The 16,641-nt window shown below is 34.5% G+C and overlaps 1 protein-coding gene across 3 annotated transcripts in view; it reads left to right on the plus strand.

Annotated features, from left to right (window-relative positions):
* Positions 1 to 16,641, plus strand: part of LOC145293818 (replication factor C subunit 1-like) — a 279,301-nt gene that overhangs the window by 234,114 nt on the left and 28,546 nt on the right. For all 3 annotated transcript variants that reach the window (XM_080140442.1, XM_080140441.1, XM_080140443.1), the window contains exons 15-17: positions 4,755 to 4,852; positions 15,345 to 15,482; positions 16,224 to 16,319. In XM_080140442.1, the coding sequence (XP_079996568.1) occupies positions 4,755 to 4,852; positions 15,345 to 15,482; positions 16,224 to 16,319 (332 nt within the window). The remainder of the gene's footprint in view (positions 1 to 4,754; positions 4,853 to 15,344; positions 15,483 to 16,223; positions 16,320 to 16,641) is intronic.

Genomic DNA, 16,641 nt, shown 5'->3' on the forward strand with positions numbered 1-16,641 from the left:
TTGGTTGGGCCGTAAATTCTTCTTCACAAGTAGAAAGGGCAACAATTTGTTGCTTTTTAGTTTTCCAAGAGATCATACGTTCAGTCTTTGACAGTCTAAAACAATACCCCGTTATACTTTTTCTATCCTCAGAGTTACCTCAATCTGAATCTAAAAATCCTTCTAAATTTAGAGGATATGTAGACGTTTTAAATATTAAAGATTGTTCCTTGGTTCCTTTTAGATAACAAAGGATTTGTTTTGCACAATTAAGGTCCTTAATTGTTGGTCTCAAGAAGTTTTGAGATAGCTTTGTTACAGTGTAACATATATCAGGCCTAGTTGCGATCATCAAATAGATGAGGCTTCCAATATATAATGTATAATCGATCATCTATGGATTTTGTTTCAGTCTCTATATTTTTATTTATGTCCATTTCAACAGGAGTTGTACACGGTTTGCAATCTTGCATTCCGAACTTGAGCAGAATTTTTTAAATTTATTGTGATCGGTTCATTGTTATAGTTGCATTTTCACAAGTAAATTTTATACCGAGGAACCACGACAGTTGTCCAAGATCGGCCATTTTAAATTTTTTATCTAATTTATTTTTAACATCTTTTAAAGTGTTGTCACAGTTTGAGGTGAGTAATATATCGTTAACCCAAAAAACCAAAATCAACAAATTATTACCTTCATTTTTGGTATATATGCACACATCTACGGGACATTGCTTGAATTCCTGTTCTATTAAATAATTATGGAGTGTTAGATTCCAATTGTGAGCACTTTGTCTTAGTCCATATAACGATTTATTCAGTTTCCACACGCAATTTTTATTTTTCATTTTAAATCCCTTTGGAGGGTAAATATAGATTTCACAGTCAATTGGCGCATTTAAATAAGCATTTTTTTATATTCATTTGATGTATTTTTAAATTGTATTGAGCGGCAAGTTGTAATAAAATTCTAATTGTCGTTAAATTTGTTGTTGGTGAAAATGTTGCAAAATATTCCACTCCAGAAATTTTTGAAAAACCTTTTGCAACAAATCTTGCTTTAAAAGTTTCACTGCCAGAAGCTGTGATTTTTTTTTTTTTTTTTTTAAAACTCAGCGTGAAGAAATTATATTTTTATCTGTTGGTTTTGCCACTATTTCGTATGTGTTATTTTCGGATAAAGCTTTCAATTCGAATATCATAGCTTGTTTCCATTTTTGGTGATTTTCTGAATTAATCACCTCATTATAACTTTCTGGTGTGTTTTTCAATGGGTAACAGTAATCCACTGCGTAGTCTTGTATCTTTTTAATTTTTAAGAAGTCTGCCCTTTTTCACTCCCTTATCGAATATCGACATGTCTGGTTAATATTTTCGTAAGTAGTTCTACTGTAATTTTTTTTATTTTTATTTCGGACTATTAGTCTCATCTTTATTAGTTATTGTTTTTTTTTATTGGTTCATAACGTTTCGGCCAACTTCCTCTGGCCTTCGTCAGGTGGTAACCGCGACGGATAGGAACTTCGAATCTTTTAACTGCATTCTCAGCCATCACTGCCATCCGTAGTTGTTGTCGTCTCACCACATTTTTGACCAATTACCTCTGGCACGCTTTGGGTGGGATTGAAACCGCTATCTTCAGACAATGTTCATCTGGAACCGTAGAGATTCAACGTCTCTATCAACTGCGCCACGGGCCCCGAACAACAACTAATAAAGATGAGACTAATAGTCCGAAATAAAAATAAAAAATTAACATATAATGCTCATCTCAAAATAAATTTCCAATTAAGGAATAATATATATATAGTTCTACTGTAGTTGTCATCGTTATTAATATTTTCATTGTGATTGATTAAGATGCTCGGTAATATTTCTTCACGTTTTTCATCCACTGGATCGCCATTTTTTAAATTTAATGTATCATTCTAATCCTTTTTTATGGCATTTTGGGCTGGAAAGTAGATTAAATATGCTGGACTGCTTTTATCGTAACCTACGAAAATACCTTTTTCGCTTTTAGTATTTAGTTTACTGATATTTTCTATAAATGCAAAACAATCTGAACCAAATATATGCATTCGGTTCATTTTGGGTTTTACACTGCAAAACGCTTCATACAGTGTTTTGCCTCATCTTCTATTAAACGATTTATTTCTGATATATGCTGCTGCCATTAAAGCGTACGTCCATAAACTATGCGCTAATTTCGATTCGATAAGTAGAGATTTTGTCATCTCAAAAAGGTTCGCCCTTTCAGCGCCATTTTGGAAGGGGGAATACGACGCAGATTTCTTGTGTTTAATACGGTGGTTAATCAATAGAAGTTCAAAGTCATTACGTGTAAATTCAGACGCATTGTCTGAGCGAATACATTTTGCCAACTCGTATGGGGCAATATCAGCTTAGTGGCGAGGATAGTGTCAGATTTGTTTTTTAGAAAATAAACTTATAATTAAACCGGAAAAATCATCAATTTTATTGATGATTTTTCCAAAATATACCTTAGATTATTTCTCCACATCGGGCTGATCGGACCTGCTAAGTCACAATGCACAAATGAGAGAATTTTCGTAGCTTTTTTGTCTGGCGTTCGGCTTATATATTTTGTCATTTTCCCCTATGCACACACATCACAATTTGGGAGATCGTCTGAAGGTATTATTTTCATGCCTTCGACTACATTTGGTAATTTTTTAATATCAGCTGTATTGCAGTGTCCTAGTATTTTATGCCAGGTTTCCAAGTCGTGACAGGCAGTTTTTGAGGGAACCATACTTTTTAAATAATATAGTCGGCCATTTTCTTTAATGTCAAATATAGTTTCATTAGGGTATATCAATTTTGACTTGTTTTGGCCAAACTTTATATTCGCGCCTTGTTTAATGGCAGCCTGCATGGAAAATATGTCTTGCTTAAATGTAGGTATGAACAGAGCATTTTTTAGAATACAGTTACAGATTTCGCCATTATTATTTTTTAAGGATATTTTAGCATCGCCTCTTTTCAAGACTATATCATTTATTTGACTACCATCGGCAAGTTCGACAAAATGACTTGGTGGATTAAAGTTTGAATCCAAATTAATAAAATCAGATTCCTTGGTGATAACATATGCTGTAGCACCACAGTCTACAAGGAGATTTTTACCGTTTGTGGTATTGTCAAAGTTACATGTGAATAGAAATGTATGTTCTTCCTCAAAGTTCTCAACGTTTTTTTAGAGCGTTTATATTGACATTGGAAACTTTTGTGGTTGGGTCATCCACAATTATAGCAGATAATTTTATTCTTTTTTTTTGGGGGGGGGGGAATTACTTTTGGGGAACACGTTGCGGTGAGGTGCGTAATTTGGTGGTGTCTGTTTTCGAGAAGCATTTTTGAACTTCATAATATTGCTGGAGTTATTATTGTCCATAAGCATCTAATTAGTCTCTTCATAACTGCACAATGCCACTTTAAATTCACTGAAATTTATGGGTTTGTCTTTTTGCATTATAACAGTTGTAAATGGTTTAAAATCTGCTGGAAGTCCCTTGAGGGTCATTGATATCAACAAGCTATCGCTTATTATTTCACCTGAGAGTTTTAAGACATTGGCGGTTGTTTCTGCCCTTATAACGTAGTCGGTAATAGTTTCATCCTCGTTACGTTTCAGAGACGTTAGTTCTGAATATAGTGATATAATTTTTGGTTTCCCTTTTGATAAATAATGTTCTCTTAATATGTTCAATACTTTCCGCCCATCATCCAAGGCATCTTTTATAATCAGAGACAGACTTCTATCGCCTAAGCATTGAATCGGTTCTGCAAAAACAGTCGCATTCTTTTCGAGAAATTTGGGATAGTTAGGATTCTCTGTTGGAGATTGTATCACTTTGTGTAATTTTCGAATCCTTAGATACCCTAGAAATTTTACCTACCACAATTCAAATTTAGATTTCGAACCACCAAAGAAAAGATGATGGCTGGGCACATAACCTGTTAAGTGTTGAAACATTATGTTGAACAGAGTGGAGTACGATCCTGAGTGTAATTGCCAGTAACAAAGATGGCGGCAAACTGATTGAATCCAAAATTTGACAATTTTTATAGTAACTTTAGAAGCTTTTCACCAGGGAATGGGACAAATCTAAGCACAGCTCTGTACTATTCAAAGTCATCTGAAAGCTAATGACTTGTCAAATACTGAAAGGAAGCATTATCTGTTGTAGCAGTTCAAATCTCTGTAGTTCATGAAATGCTAATTTCAGCAAGAGACAGTTGAATTTTTGTTTTACTTTTGTAAATATATCGAAAATTATTTTGTAGTGAAAGAGGGAAATTTTCCATATGTTTACATCTATTTGCCTCAAATTCAGTGCAGTTGTAAAAGTCTTACATGTTAACAGCGCATCATGTCCGTTATTTGATAATATGGTGTACACAATGCATTTCTTTGATAAATTTTCACTGGCAATCAAAAGAGAGGGTTAACTTTTTCTAAGTTTGCAATATAATTAATATTTGTATCATTTATGACAACAAAATTTGCTGATAAATCGGCATTAGAAAACTTATCAAATTTAGCGATTTGTTGACTGCTCTTTAGCATCTTTGTGTGTTGCCAAACTCAATCAACACTCAATCAAGAGTGATTTTTACATCATACTTCCATCAAGTATTGATGGAAGTATGCTGGTTGTTTACATGCCCTATATATCATGAATAGATTGTAGCGAGATAAACTACAAACTATTTTATTATTGGTAATGTTTTTGGTTTATTCTCTGCAGGAAATGGTAAATCCACTACAGCAGCTGGGAAAAAGCATTGTTTAATAATGGATGAAGTGGATGGTATGGCAGGCAATGAGGACAGAGGTGGTGTAGCAGTAAGAGTTGTTTACTCATTAATATTTTATTTAAATTTTATTTCTTTTGAGTAAATGATCACTATTTTAACTAAGAAAAAAGTTTAAAGGTAACCTTATATATTCTGAAATCAAGTATTACTTTTACTTAATGAAATTTATGTCAGTGAGGCATTAGAATATGCTGACTGCCCCTTTCGCAGAGACTAAAAGTCCCTCAATGAAGCCCACCTTTTGATCATAATGCTTAAGGAGGAGATCTTGGTGGTTGACCAGATCATGTTCAAGGTACTATAAGGACATGAACTGTAACACACCACTTTGGCCCTTACTTGGGCTAAGACAGGCAGTTGGACAGGCCCAATCAATCGGTCATGTCTAGCACTAAATCAAGCAAACATAACAAGAAAATACACTCATACTCCCCACATTAGACAACAAACTGATTTAGTCAGCGGTGGCTGAAGGGTCATTCAACTGGCTGGATAATTGACTTGATATGGCTGAGAAATTGAAATTTTTCCTAAAAATGAGGTTTTTAAGGAAAAATAGATACATAAATCCACCAACAAGATCAGTATATTCCTCCTGTATCCCTGTTGTGTTGGGGCTAATGTGTTCCAGCACTTCTCATATAGGGCTCCAAGGAGGGTAGGAAGCAAAAGGGATAAAAAAAGAATTATATATGATAAATGTTATACAAAAAAACTTATAAACGAAACTATACCAAAATCTCAGACATCACAACCTCAGACTTAGAAACAAAACACACAACCTTTCCCTCCTTTATACTAATAGAAGCAACCATAGCTAATAACCAAGGTGTCTCTACTCGAAATAGAATTCTATTAAAATAAAATCAAACCAAAAATGGTTAAAAGAAAAAGTAATGTACATTACTAGTAGAAGTAACAAGCCAAAAACAAGCAGCAGAAATCTCTGAATGGAAACATTTCAGCAGCCAAAATCTCAAAACTCACCTCAACAAACGCTGAATGAAACATAAAGGAGTGATCAGGCACATGGAATTATCCCTGTGCCCCATGGAAGAGATGAAGACTAAACTGCAAAAAAAAAAAAATGTTATCGATGTAAAAAAGAATCGTAATTAAAAGATCTGATGAAATCATAAATACAAACAAATACATTCTAACATTTGACTTTCACCAAATTCCAAATAACATTAAAAATAAACACTGAATCTTAAATACCAAATCTGCTCAGATGCCACAACTGTCAGAGAAATGTACTTCATTGAGACTGATGCATGAGGTGTGGGGATAATGAGATACAGATTGCTCACACTACTGTGTTTATATTTGCCCTCTGGCGCCCCTACAACAGCGGAGTTACTATCTTTGAGAGCATATCTTTTTCTCATAACTTACCCTGAGCTATGTTCATCCTCCATTCTGTCTCCACTGGGATCTTCTGAACGCTCGTTTGTCTCAAGATAAAAACGAAATGTAATAAGTCCTCAGATGTACCGCTTCATCGTATATATCGATATTCTATGGCTGACTGGGATATCTTCCATAGATTTATATCAGATCTACTTCTGGATTTCAAGTTTAAAAAGAATGTGTCCCCTACAGTATCAGACCTGACAGAATGGTTAATTTTAGGTATAGATCGTTTTATACCCTTCAAAATATTCCATCAAAAACCTAACAGCCAGCCGTGCTTCTCCCCAGAATGTACTGCTGCCATTGCACACAGCAATCACTGTAAAAAAGTAATAAAGAATACAAGAGTGTTGTATGCTCAGTCTGTCAAGTCCAAAGTAGCTGAGCAGCAGCTTGGTTCCCACCAGTTTTGGCAAATAGCAAACAGGGTCCTGAACAGAAACATGTGCTCTATCCCAACTATCATCAATGGATTGGAGATAATCTCATCAGCTTTGAACAAAGCTAAACTTTTTGCCAAGAACTTTGCAGCTAATTCTACCCTATGCGATCAAGGTCGTGTGTGTGTGTGTGTCCCCCATATTTCCTTCTGTATCTGAAAACATGCTATGTGACATACAAATATCTGTGCGTGATGTTGCCAAGCTAATCAAAAACGTTCATTCCAGTAAAGTAACTAACCCTGACAGCATTCCAATCATAGTGTTGAAAAGGCTTCAACCAGAACTAGCTTCAATTCTTACAAAGCTGTTTAAGTGTTGTCTTAAAGATAATCTAAGTCCAACATAAGCAAGTTCTTAATGAGCTGTCCCCTTAAGTAATCCAATTTATCAAATTTTCATTATCAATGATTACTACAATATTGTCCCATTGACTACTGTATGCTCATTAACCCTTATCTTCGAGTGGCCTCCAGGCCTTGATAAGTGGTGACTCCTTTAAAAAAAAAAAACAATTGCCAAAGATTGTATACCAAAATTTGCACCTTCATTGCTTCTTTACAATCTTTATTATTAAAGATTGTAAAGATGCAATTCGTTCCTGTCACTCACCATTGAAAAGCTTCAATAAGAAACCTACGGCAGAAAGTTTAATCAAATCTAAAAAAAACTCAGTCATAACAAAAACAACTATGAAAGAGGCAAATAAAAAAAATCAACTGGGAAGAATTTTGTTTCTAAATTAACCAAAACAGTATTGAAGATGATTCACAAAATAACTGGAAAACCCCATTAAAACATATTGTATAAAATAACTTGATGACAGCCACTGAAGAAGAAATTGCACATCTCTTTGCAGAAAACTTGTAAATATTTCTTCTCACCAGAACCAATCTCTAACATTCCAAAACATGAGGAAGAAAGAGGAAAAAAAACAAAATTTCATATCCAAAAACAAAGAAAACTACATAAACCATTTTCTTTTTATGAGCTATGAGAAGCCTTAGAAGATCAGACTAAACAATATTGTGAATTTTTAAACCAATTCCCCAAACTTTAAGCTATTTACTAGAAATCTACAACAATATTTGGATCAGCTGGATAAATCGCAATAAAAAAACAGTTACTATTGTTCCCATACCAAAAACTAGAATAAACCAGAATAATATTAACAAAGACAACATAGCAAACCCAACCAACTTTAGACCAACAACTTTAACAAGTTGCATCTGTAAGACATTTGAAAGAATGATTGACTTATATGGTATCTGGAAATTAACAACCTCATCACCAAATTCCAATCAGGCTTTAGAAACAAAAACACTCTAGCTCACCGAGTGTAACTGGAAACATTTATATGAAGTTTTTATCCAAAAGGAACATATGTATGCAGTTTTCTTTGACTTGAAGAAGGCCTATGACACAACATGGAGTTATGGAATATAAAGGTCTTGCAAGAACTAGGAATAACAGGCAGACTACCTACATTTATAAACGACTTCATAAATAGGAATTTCCAGGTGTGAGTTAGACACACCTTATCAGACATCAAAGATAAAGAAACCAGAGTTCTACAAGGAAATGTTTTTTTCGGGGACTCTTTTCAACATAAAGATTGTTATTATTCAAAATATACCACCTTGAATCATCAACTCACAATATGTGAATGACTTTCTGATTGGTTACATTTCCAAATATATAAGCACAATAGACGGTTTCTGATTGGTTACATTTCCAAATAAGCACAATAGAAAGACATCTACAACTTTGCAGCAACAATATAAATGGTCGACTCAAAATGGTCTCATAATCTCCAAAACCAGTATGAAATGCATCCATTTTTGCTAACACCGAAAATTACACTAAGACCTTATTTTGAAATTAGATAACTCAGACATTCACACAGTTAACCAACATAAATTCTTTGGTATAATATTTGTTCATAAACTAACATTCATTCCCCATATTAAAATCCTAAAAACCAAATGTAACCAAAGAATCCAATTACTAAGAGTATTAATTCATATAAATTGAGGTGCAGACACAAAAAAAAACAACACTACTCAAAATCTATAGAATCAGATCCAAACTTGACTACGGATTTTTTATTTATGGTGGAAGTCTTGAATCTATACATCACCAAACTCTGAGAATAGTCCTAGGGACCTTCACCAACAACTTGCTAGTGGAAAACCTATACATAGTAGATAATGAAACTCCGATTGCGTTAAGATCCCAAACACTTGCAGTATAATATTCCGCTAAATTTGTTGTGTGACCAACAAATCCTTTTTTCAATTATGTTTCCACAAAACTAAGATCCTTTTGAAAAAAAAACCCCAAATGCTATCAAACCTTTTAGCTTATTTATTGAAAAACTTACCACTGAAGCTCAAATAAACCTTTCTCTAATCTCATATAATACCCTCTTGAAAATTCCCCCTTGGCTTCTAACTAAGGTCAACTTTACTACTTGAACTAACAAACCATCCCGGGACAAAAACGAACCCTGCCACCTTCCAGGAAGAAATTCTCCTTATCCAATAAAATTACACAGAACATCTACACATTCAAAATAGGTGACAGCGTAGGATGTGTTGCCATCCAGAACACAACCAACCCCCCAAAATGCTTACCTAACAAAGCATCCATTTATAGTGCAGAAGCCACCACAATTGATTTAACCCTTAGCTTATATCTATAAACTCAGATATAAACTCTAAAAAGAAATTGAAAAAATTTATCATCTCAGATTCCAAATCCACACTGTTATTATTTAAAAAATCAAGATATATGCAATCTACTTATTATAAACAGACTACTAAATAAGCAATCTTTTTTTTTCTTCTTTTTTTTTTTTTTACATGGAGGTCACCACTTATCAAGGCCCGAAGGCCACTTAGGGATAAGGGTTATTGCATGTACAGTAATCAATGAGATAGTATTGTAGTAATCATTAGTATTGGGGGTTTTGATAGTGTCTTACTTAAGGGGGCGGTTTGTCAGGAGTTTGTTTATGTTGGACTTGAAGACGTCCAAGTTGTAGTCAGGTGGGAAACAGGCAAGCGGCAGAGAGTTCCACTGGCGTGCAGTTCTAAGAAAGAAGCTTTGCTCATGAAATCTACGTTTGGATTTAGACACAGATAAAGAGTGAGAAAATTATTGACAGTAGTTTCAGCCAGACAGGTGTTTCTCGTGAAAGATTGGTGAGGGGGTATGAGGGATTGGAGCTCAGATGAGCACCTGCCATGGAAATAGCGATAAAACAAAGACAGGCTCTCAACGTCTCTTCTGTGGGAGAGAGGTTGCAGGGAAGAGAAAAGGGCATCCCCCACTAAACCACAAAGTCTATTTTGTACTCTGTCAAGGCAGGATAGGCTGTTTTTAGCAGCTCCTGCCCAGATGTGGCAACAGTACTCCATCCTTGGACGTACTTGGCTTAGAGAATTGCATCAGTAGTGAGATATCTTCTGGAGCGGTAGAAGGATCCCACCATTTTCCCAGCGTCCCTGGCAACAGATTTGATGTACGTGTTCCATTTCAGATCAGAAGTAAAGGTCAAACCCAGAAGCTTGTCAAAACATGGAACCTCTCTAAGATGAGAGCCATCCATTTCAATTGATGCCAGATGGGGATCAGTGTTGATGATTTAAAGATAGAAGCTTGGTTTTGGATGCATTAAAAGTGACCATCCACCTCTTCCCCCATTGTACCACGTGCTCAAGATCAGAGAAGAGAGAATTAGAGAGAACTGTCATTTACAGCCATTGATGTGTTGCCATAGATGGTTGTGTCATCAGCATAGATGTCAACGAATGATTTAAGTATGTGTTTTGGGAGATCATTGATGTAGATCAGAAAGAGAGGTGGACCCAGGATTGACCCCTGAGGGACTCCAGCATTAATACTGTGGGCCTCTGATTTCTGCCCATCAACCACTACTCTTATGGACCTATCAGAGAGAAATGATTTAATGATTGAGAAATTTCCAGTAATATCGTAGCTAGAAATCTTGTGAAGTAGGCCCTTATGCCATACCTTATCGAAGGTCTTTGATATGTCAAGAGCAATTGCCCTGGAAAGGAAGCCTTTGTCAAGAGATTCACTAATCCTGTGTGATATAACTGTTAGCACATCTGCTGTAGATCTTGCAGAGCGGAAAACATATTGCATGTCACTAAGAAGGTTGAGGTGGTTGACTACTTCTTTATTTAATATGGATTCCAACAACTTACTCATAACACACAGGAGACTTATTGGTCTGTACTGAGAGGGAGAGGACTTTTCACCTGAATTCTTAAATACAGGGCATACTGATGAGGTTTTGCAGGGTGTTGGAAAGCACTTCTCCTTAAGGCAACGCTTAAACAGTTTTGTAAGTATGGGGGCAAGTTCTGGTTGAAGCTTTTTCAGCACTATAACTGGAATGCCATCAGAGCCAGTTGCTTTACTGGAATCAAGGTTCTTGATTAGCTTGGCGACCTCACGCACAGATATTTGTATGTTGCATAGCGTGTTGTCTGTTATAGGAGGAAATACAGGGAGTTGATGGTCATTGTCGCATAGGGTAGAATTAGCTGGAAAGTTCTTGGCAAATAGTCTGGCCTTGTCTGATGCTGACGAGATGACCTCAGATCCATTGATGATAGTTGGGATAGAATACACACTTCTGTTCAGGATCCTGTTTGCTATTTGCCAAAACTGGTGGGAACCAAGCCGCTGCTCAGCTACTTTGGATTTAACAGACAGCATATAGCTCTCTTGCATGTTTTATTACTCTTTTACAGTGGTTGCTGGCAGTCCTGAAAGCAGCTTTATTCTCAGTACATCTATTACGTTGGTAGCTATGGAAAAAGTGATTTCTGTGCGCGATGGCAGCAGCAGATTCAGGGAAGAACCATGGCTGGCTGTTAGATTTTTGTTGAAATTTTTTGGATGGTATGAATCGGTCTATGCCTATAATTAACCATTCGGTCAGGTCTGATACTATAGAGGACACATCCTTTTTAAACATGGAATGCAGAGGTAGATCAGATATGAATGTACGGAAGCTATCCCAGTTAGCCATAGAGTATCGATATACAGTACGGTGGAGAGGTACGTCTGAAGACTTATTACATTTCATTTTTATCTTAACTGCTACAACAGAGTGGTCAGAGGATCCCAGAGGAGGTAGAACGGAACATGAACACAGCTCAGGGGAAGTTGTGAGGAAAAGGTTTAGAAGGCTTGCATATTGACCGGGTGTATCGGGCACATGGGTGGGTTCGTGAACAATCTGAGTGAGGTCATAGGCAATGGCAAAATTGTGACAAAACCTCCCCTCGTCATCGGTTTTATTTGAGTGGGTCAGCCATTCCACATTATGGACATTGAAGTCACCGCAAATGTGAATGTTAGCCGAAGGATGAGCAGACAGGATGTGGTCAATTTTCTCAGATATTCTCTTAAAGATAGTAACTCCACTGTTGTGGGGGCGATAGAGGGCAAATATAAATGCAGTGGTGTAAGCTAGTGCAAACCGAAAGCACATATAAGGTAAATTAGGGTCTTCTCTGGAGATATCCCTACCACATGGAAAGTCATCTTTGATGTAGGCACATATTCCATGCCCATGACGATCTTGGGGGTCAGATTTAGATGTTAAATTGGAGTAACCTTTAATTATGAATTTGTCTAGAGAAGTGGTTGACCCTATGCCAGTTTCACTTAGAAAGAATATGTCCGGTTTCGTCTCCTGTAATTGTGTTTCAACCTCTGGAAGGTTGGAACGTAGACCCCTGATGTTGGAGAAGGAGACCTGGTAGTAGGGGTCTACATTGGTGGATGGGGTTCTAAACAGACTACTAAATAAGCAATCTACTTATTCTAAACAGACTACTAAATAAGCAATCTACTTATTCTAAACAGACTACTAAATAAGCAATCTACTTATTCTAAACAGACTACTAAATAAGCAATCTACTTATTCTAAACAGACTACTAAATAAGCAATCTACTTATTCTAAACAGACTACTAAATAAGCAATCTACTTATTCTAAACAGACTACTAAATAAGCAATCTACTTATTCTAAACAGACTACTAAATAAGCAATCTACTTATTCTAAACAGACTACTAAATAAGCAATCTACTTATTCTAAACAGACTACTAAATAAGCAATCTACTTATTCTAAACAGACTACTAAATAAGCAATCTACTTATTCTAAACAGACTACTAAATAAGCAATCTACTTATTCTAAACAGACTACTAAATAAGCAATCTACTTATTCTAAACAGACTACTAAATAAGCAATCTACTTATTCTAAACAGACTACTAAATAAGCAATCTACTTATTCTAAACAGACTACTAAATAAGCAATCTACTTATTCTAAACAGACTACTAAATAAGCAATCTACTTATTCTAAACAGACTACTAAATAAGCAATCTACTTATTCTAAACAGACTACTAAATAAGCAATCTACTTATTCTAAACAGACTACTAAATAAGCAATCTACTTATTCTAAACAGACTACTAAATAAGCAATCTACTTATTCTAAACAGACTACTAAATAAGCAATCTACTTATTCTAAACAGACTACTAAATAAGCAATCTACTTATTCTAAACAGACTACTAAATAAGCAATCTACTTATTCTAAACAGACTACTAAATAAGCAATCTACTTATTCTAAACAGACTACTAAATAAGCAATCTACTTATTCTAAACAGACTACTAAATAAGCAATCTACTTATTCTAAACAGACTACTAAATAAGCAATCTACTTATTCTAAACAGACTACTAAATAAGCAATCTACTTATTCTAAACAGACTACTAAATAAGCAATCTACTTATTCTAAACAGACTACTAAATAAGCAATCTACTTATTCTAAACAGACTACTAAATAAGCAATCTACTTATTCTAAACAGACTACTAAATAAGCAATCTACTTATTCTAAACAGACTACTAAATAAGCAATCTACTTATTCTAAACAGACTACTAAATAAGCAATCTACTTATTCTAAACAGACTACTAAATAAGCAATCTACTTATTCTAAACAGACTACTAAATAAGCAATCTACTTATTCTAAACAGACTACTAAATAAGCAATCTACTTATTCTAAACAGACTACTAAATAAGCAATCTACTTATTCTAAACAGACTACTAAATAAGCAATCTACTTATTCTAAACAGACTACTAAATAAGCAATCTACTTATTCTAAACAGACTACTAAATAAGCAATCTACTTATTCTAAACAGACTACTAAATAAGCAATCTACTTATTCTAAACAGACTACTAAATAAGCAATCTACTTATTCTAAACAGACTACTAAATAAGCAATCTACTTATTCTAAACAGACTACTAAATAAGCAATCTACTTATTCTAAACAGACTACTAAATAAGCAATCTACTTATTCTAAACAGACTACTAAATAAGCAATCTACTTATTCTAAACAGACTACTAAATAAGCAATCTACTTATTCTAAACAGACTACTAAATAAGCAATCTACTTATTCTAAACAGACTACTAAATAAGCAATCTACTTATTCTAAACAGACTACTAAATAAGCAATCTACTTATTCTAAACAGACTACTAAATAAGCAATCTACTTATTCTAAACAGACTACTAAATAAGCAATCTACTTATTCTAAACAGACTACTAAATAAGCAATCTACTTATTCTAAACAGACTACTAAATAAGCAATCTACTTATTCTAAACAGACTACTAAATAAGCAATCTACTTATTCTAAACAGACTACTAAATAAGCAATCTACTTATTCTAAACAGACTACTAAATAAGCAATCTACTTATTATAAACAGACTACTAAATAAGCAATGTGGCACAATGGCTAGCCCCTTTTTAAGGGAGCTGGGGGCTTCTACATTAATAACCCCTATATCTAACTTCTAACCTTGTGCCGGACTTTGTGATGAAGTTAAAAACGTTTCGTACAGGTGTTTTGTGGGTTTGGGAACGTTAGATCATGTCGGTTGGGTTTGAATGACAGGTGTTATGAAACTTTTAGCAGTGTCAAAATCATTCAAGAAAGGTCAGACTTATCCGCGGATATCTGAAGTCGAAAAACAAAGCATTGTATGAAACGCATATTTCTCTCTCTCGTTCTCTATTTCACTCCCCCTATCTCTCAATGAAGATAGAGAGAATTAAATATAATTTCATTGTTGTAAAAGCAGTTGAGATTTGCTCGCTATACGCGATGGGTCGACAAAATATGCTTCCAACTTGTTAACTATTAAATAAATTATATATTTTTATAAAAATGCATTTGCTGCTATTTTTATACAAGTATTCGATTTCAGCATACCATTAATGCAGACGATGGAAAGATGCCTGCAAAGACCACACAAGATACGACCCATGCCAGACAGTTTTAGCCGACGACGTATCGACCCGTTTTCGTTGATGTTTCCAGCATGTGTCTATCGTTTAGATATTGTTGAATATCGTTCATTCCCCGTGGAGCTGGTTGCGTTCCCAAGACATTCATCAACCAAGTAAACATCTTGGGGAGCGGTAGTACCACAGATTAACCTGGTGAATTGCCAACTTAATATCTTATATCTTATAATATTTCTAAATGAAAAGTGAATTATGATTTTTTTTTTTTAATATTTCAGGAATTGATTCAGTTGATAAAATCTTCCAAGATTCCTATCATTTGTTTATGTAATGATCGTCAACACCCCAAAATTCGATCATTAGTCAATTATTGTTTGGATCTGCGTTTTCAACGACCACGAGTTGAACAGATAAAGGTAAAACTTGTTTAATTTTTTGTTCGGTCACTTAATATTGGTGGTATCTACACATCAAATTTCAACAATTGATTTCTTTGCAAAGACCAATAGCCTGTTTGTAATCAGCATTTTACTCTGAATGTTTGTAAGGTAATAATTTGCAAATATTTTGATGGTTAGGTAGGGCATCATAAAATTGGCATTCTTTTAAATTTGTTTGAAGAGGTAAACTCTCAAACTAATTAACCAATCATTGTGAATTTTTAAAAATAGTTTCTAGGCATAATGAGACAATTGAAAATAAATGTACCCGTGGATTCAAAACTACTGGACGGATATTTATGAACTTTTGGAATATACACGATGCCTTGAGGGGAGATAAGCTCTCACACCATTAAAAATAAATGGATTGAAAATCTACAAGTCAGATATGTATGGAAATTGAGAGATAATAGACATTAAGAGAAGTTTAATTTAATTTGGAGAAGAAAGAGGGAGGTAGAATTTGCCCCTTGAAAATAAAAGTACCGTTAAAACTTTGATGTGATGTTATCCAGCCCTATCCATCCAACTATTTCCCAAGCAACATTAGTTAACTGTGATCATCATGTATACTTTGAGAAAAAATTAAATTGTTTCTGATTAATAATTCTTCAGGCTTATTTTATTTCTATGAAATTGTATGAAATTCTATGAAATTGTATGAAAAGGCTTTACTATTACCATTTTTATCATGTGTGTCTTTGTGTGTGTGTGTAGGCTGCAATGATGAGCGTCGCATTTAAAGAAGGCCTAAAGATTTCTCCTCCAGCATTACAAGAAATAATTGTGGCAGCAAATCAAGATGTCCGACAAGTAAGATTTTCACATTTTCTTTAAAACCTCTCTACTTCATTTCAACTTTTTTTTTTTTATTATTTAATTTAAAGCTTCAAAATTTTCTGAAAAAGATTGGTTGGTCTTTTAATGGTTTTAAGGTCTTTTAATGGTTTTAAGCCTAAGAAAAACAAAGTAAATTTTCCTCAATGCTAAATAAAAATAGTTGATAATAATTAAAGTTCTGTAGGTTTTAATCATCAATAAAAGTAATCACTTTTTATTCCGTGCCATTGAGAATGGCTGAAACTAAAGTAAATATCTCCTGAATTTTTTTGCATGTTTGTTTAGGTTTGGGTTG

The sequence above is a fragment of the Euprymna scolopes genome, chromosome 15 (assembly GCF_053919585.1).
Source record: "Euprymna scolopes isolate OS-2025 chromosome 15, ASM5391958v1, whole genome shotgun sequence".
NCBI classification, from domain to species: domain Eukaryota; kingdom Metazoa; phylum Mollusca; class Cephalopoda; order Sepiida; family Sepiolidae; genus Euprymna; species Euprymna scolopes.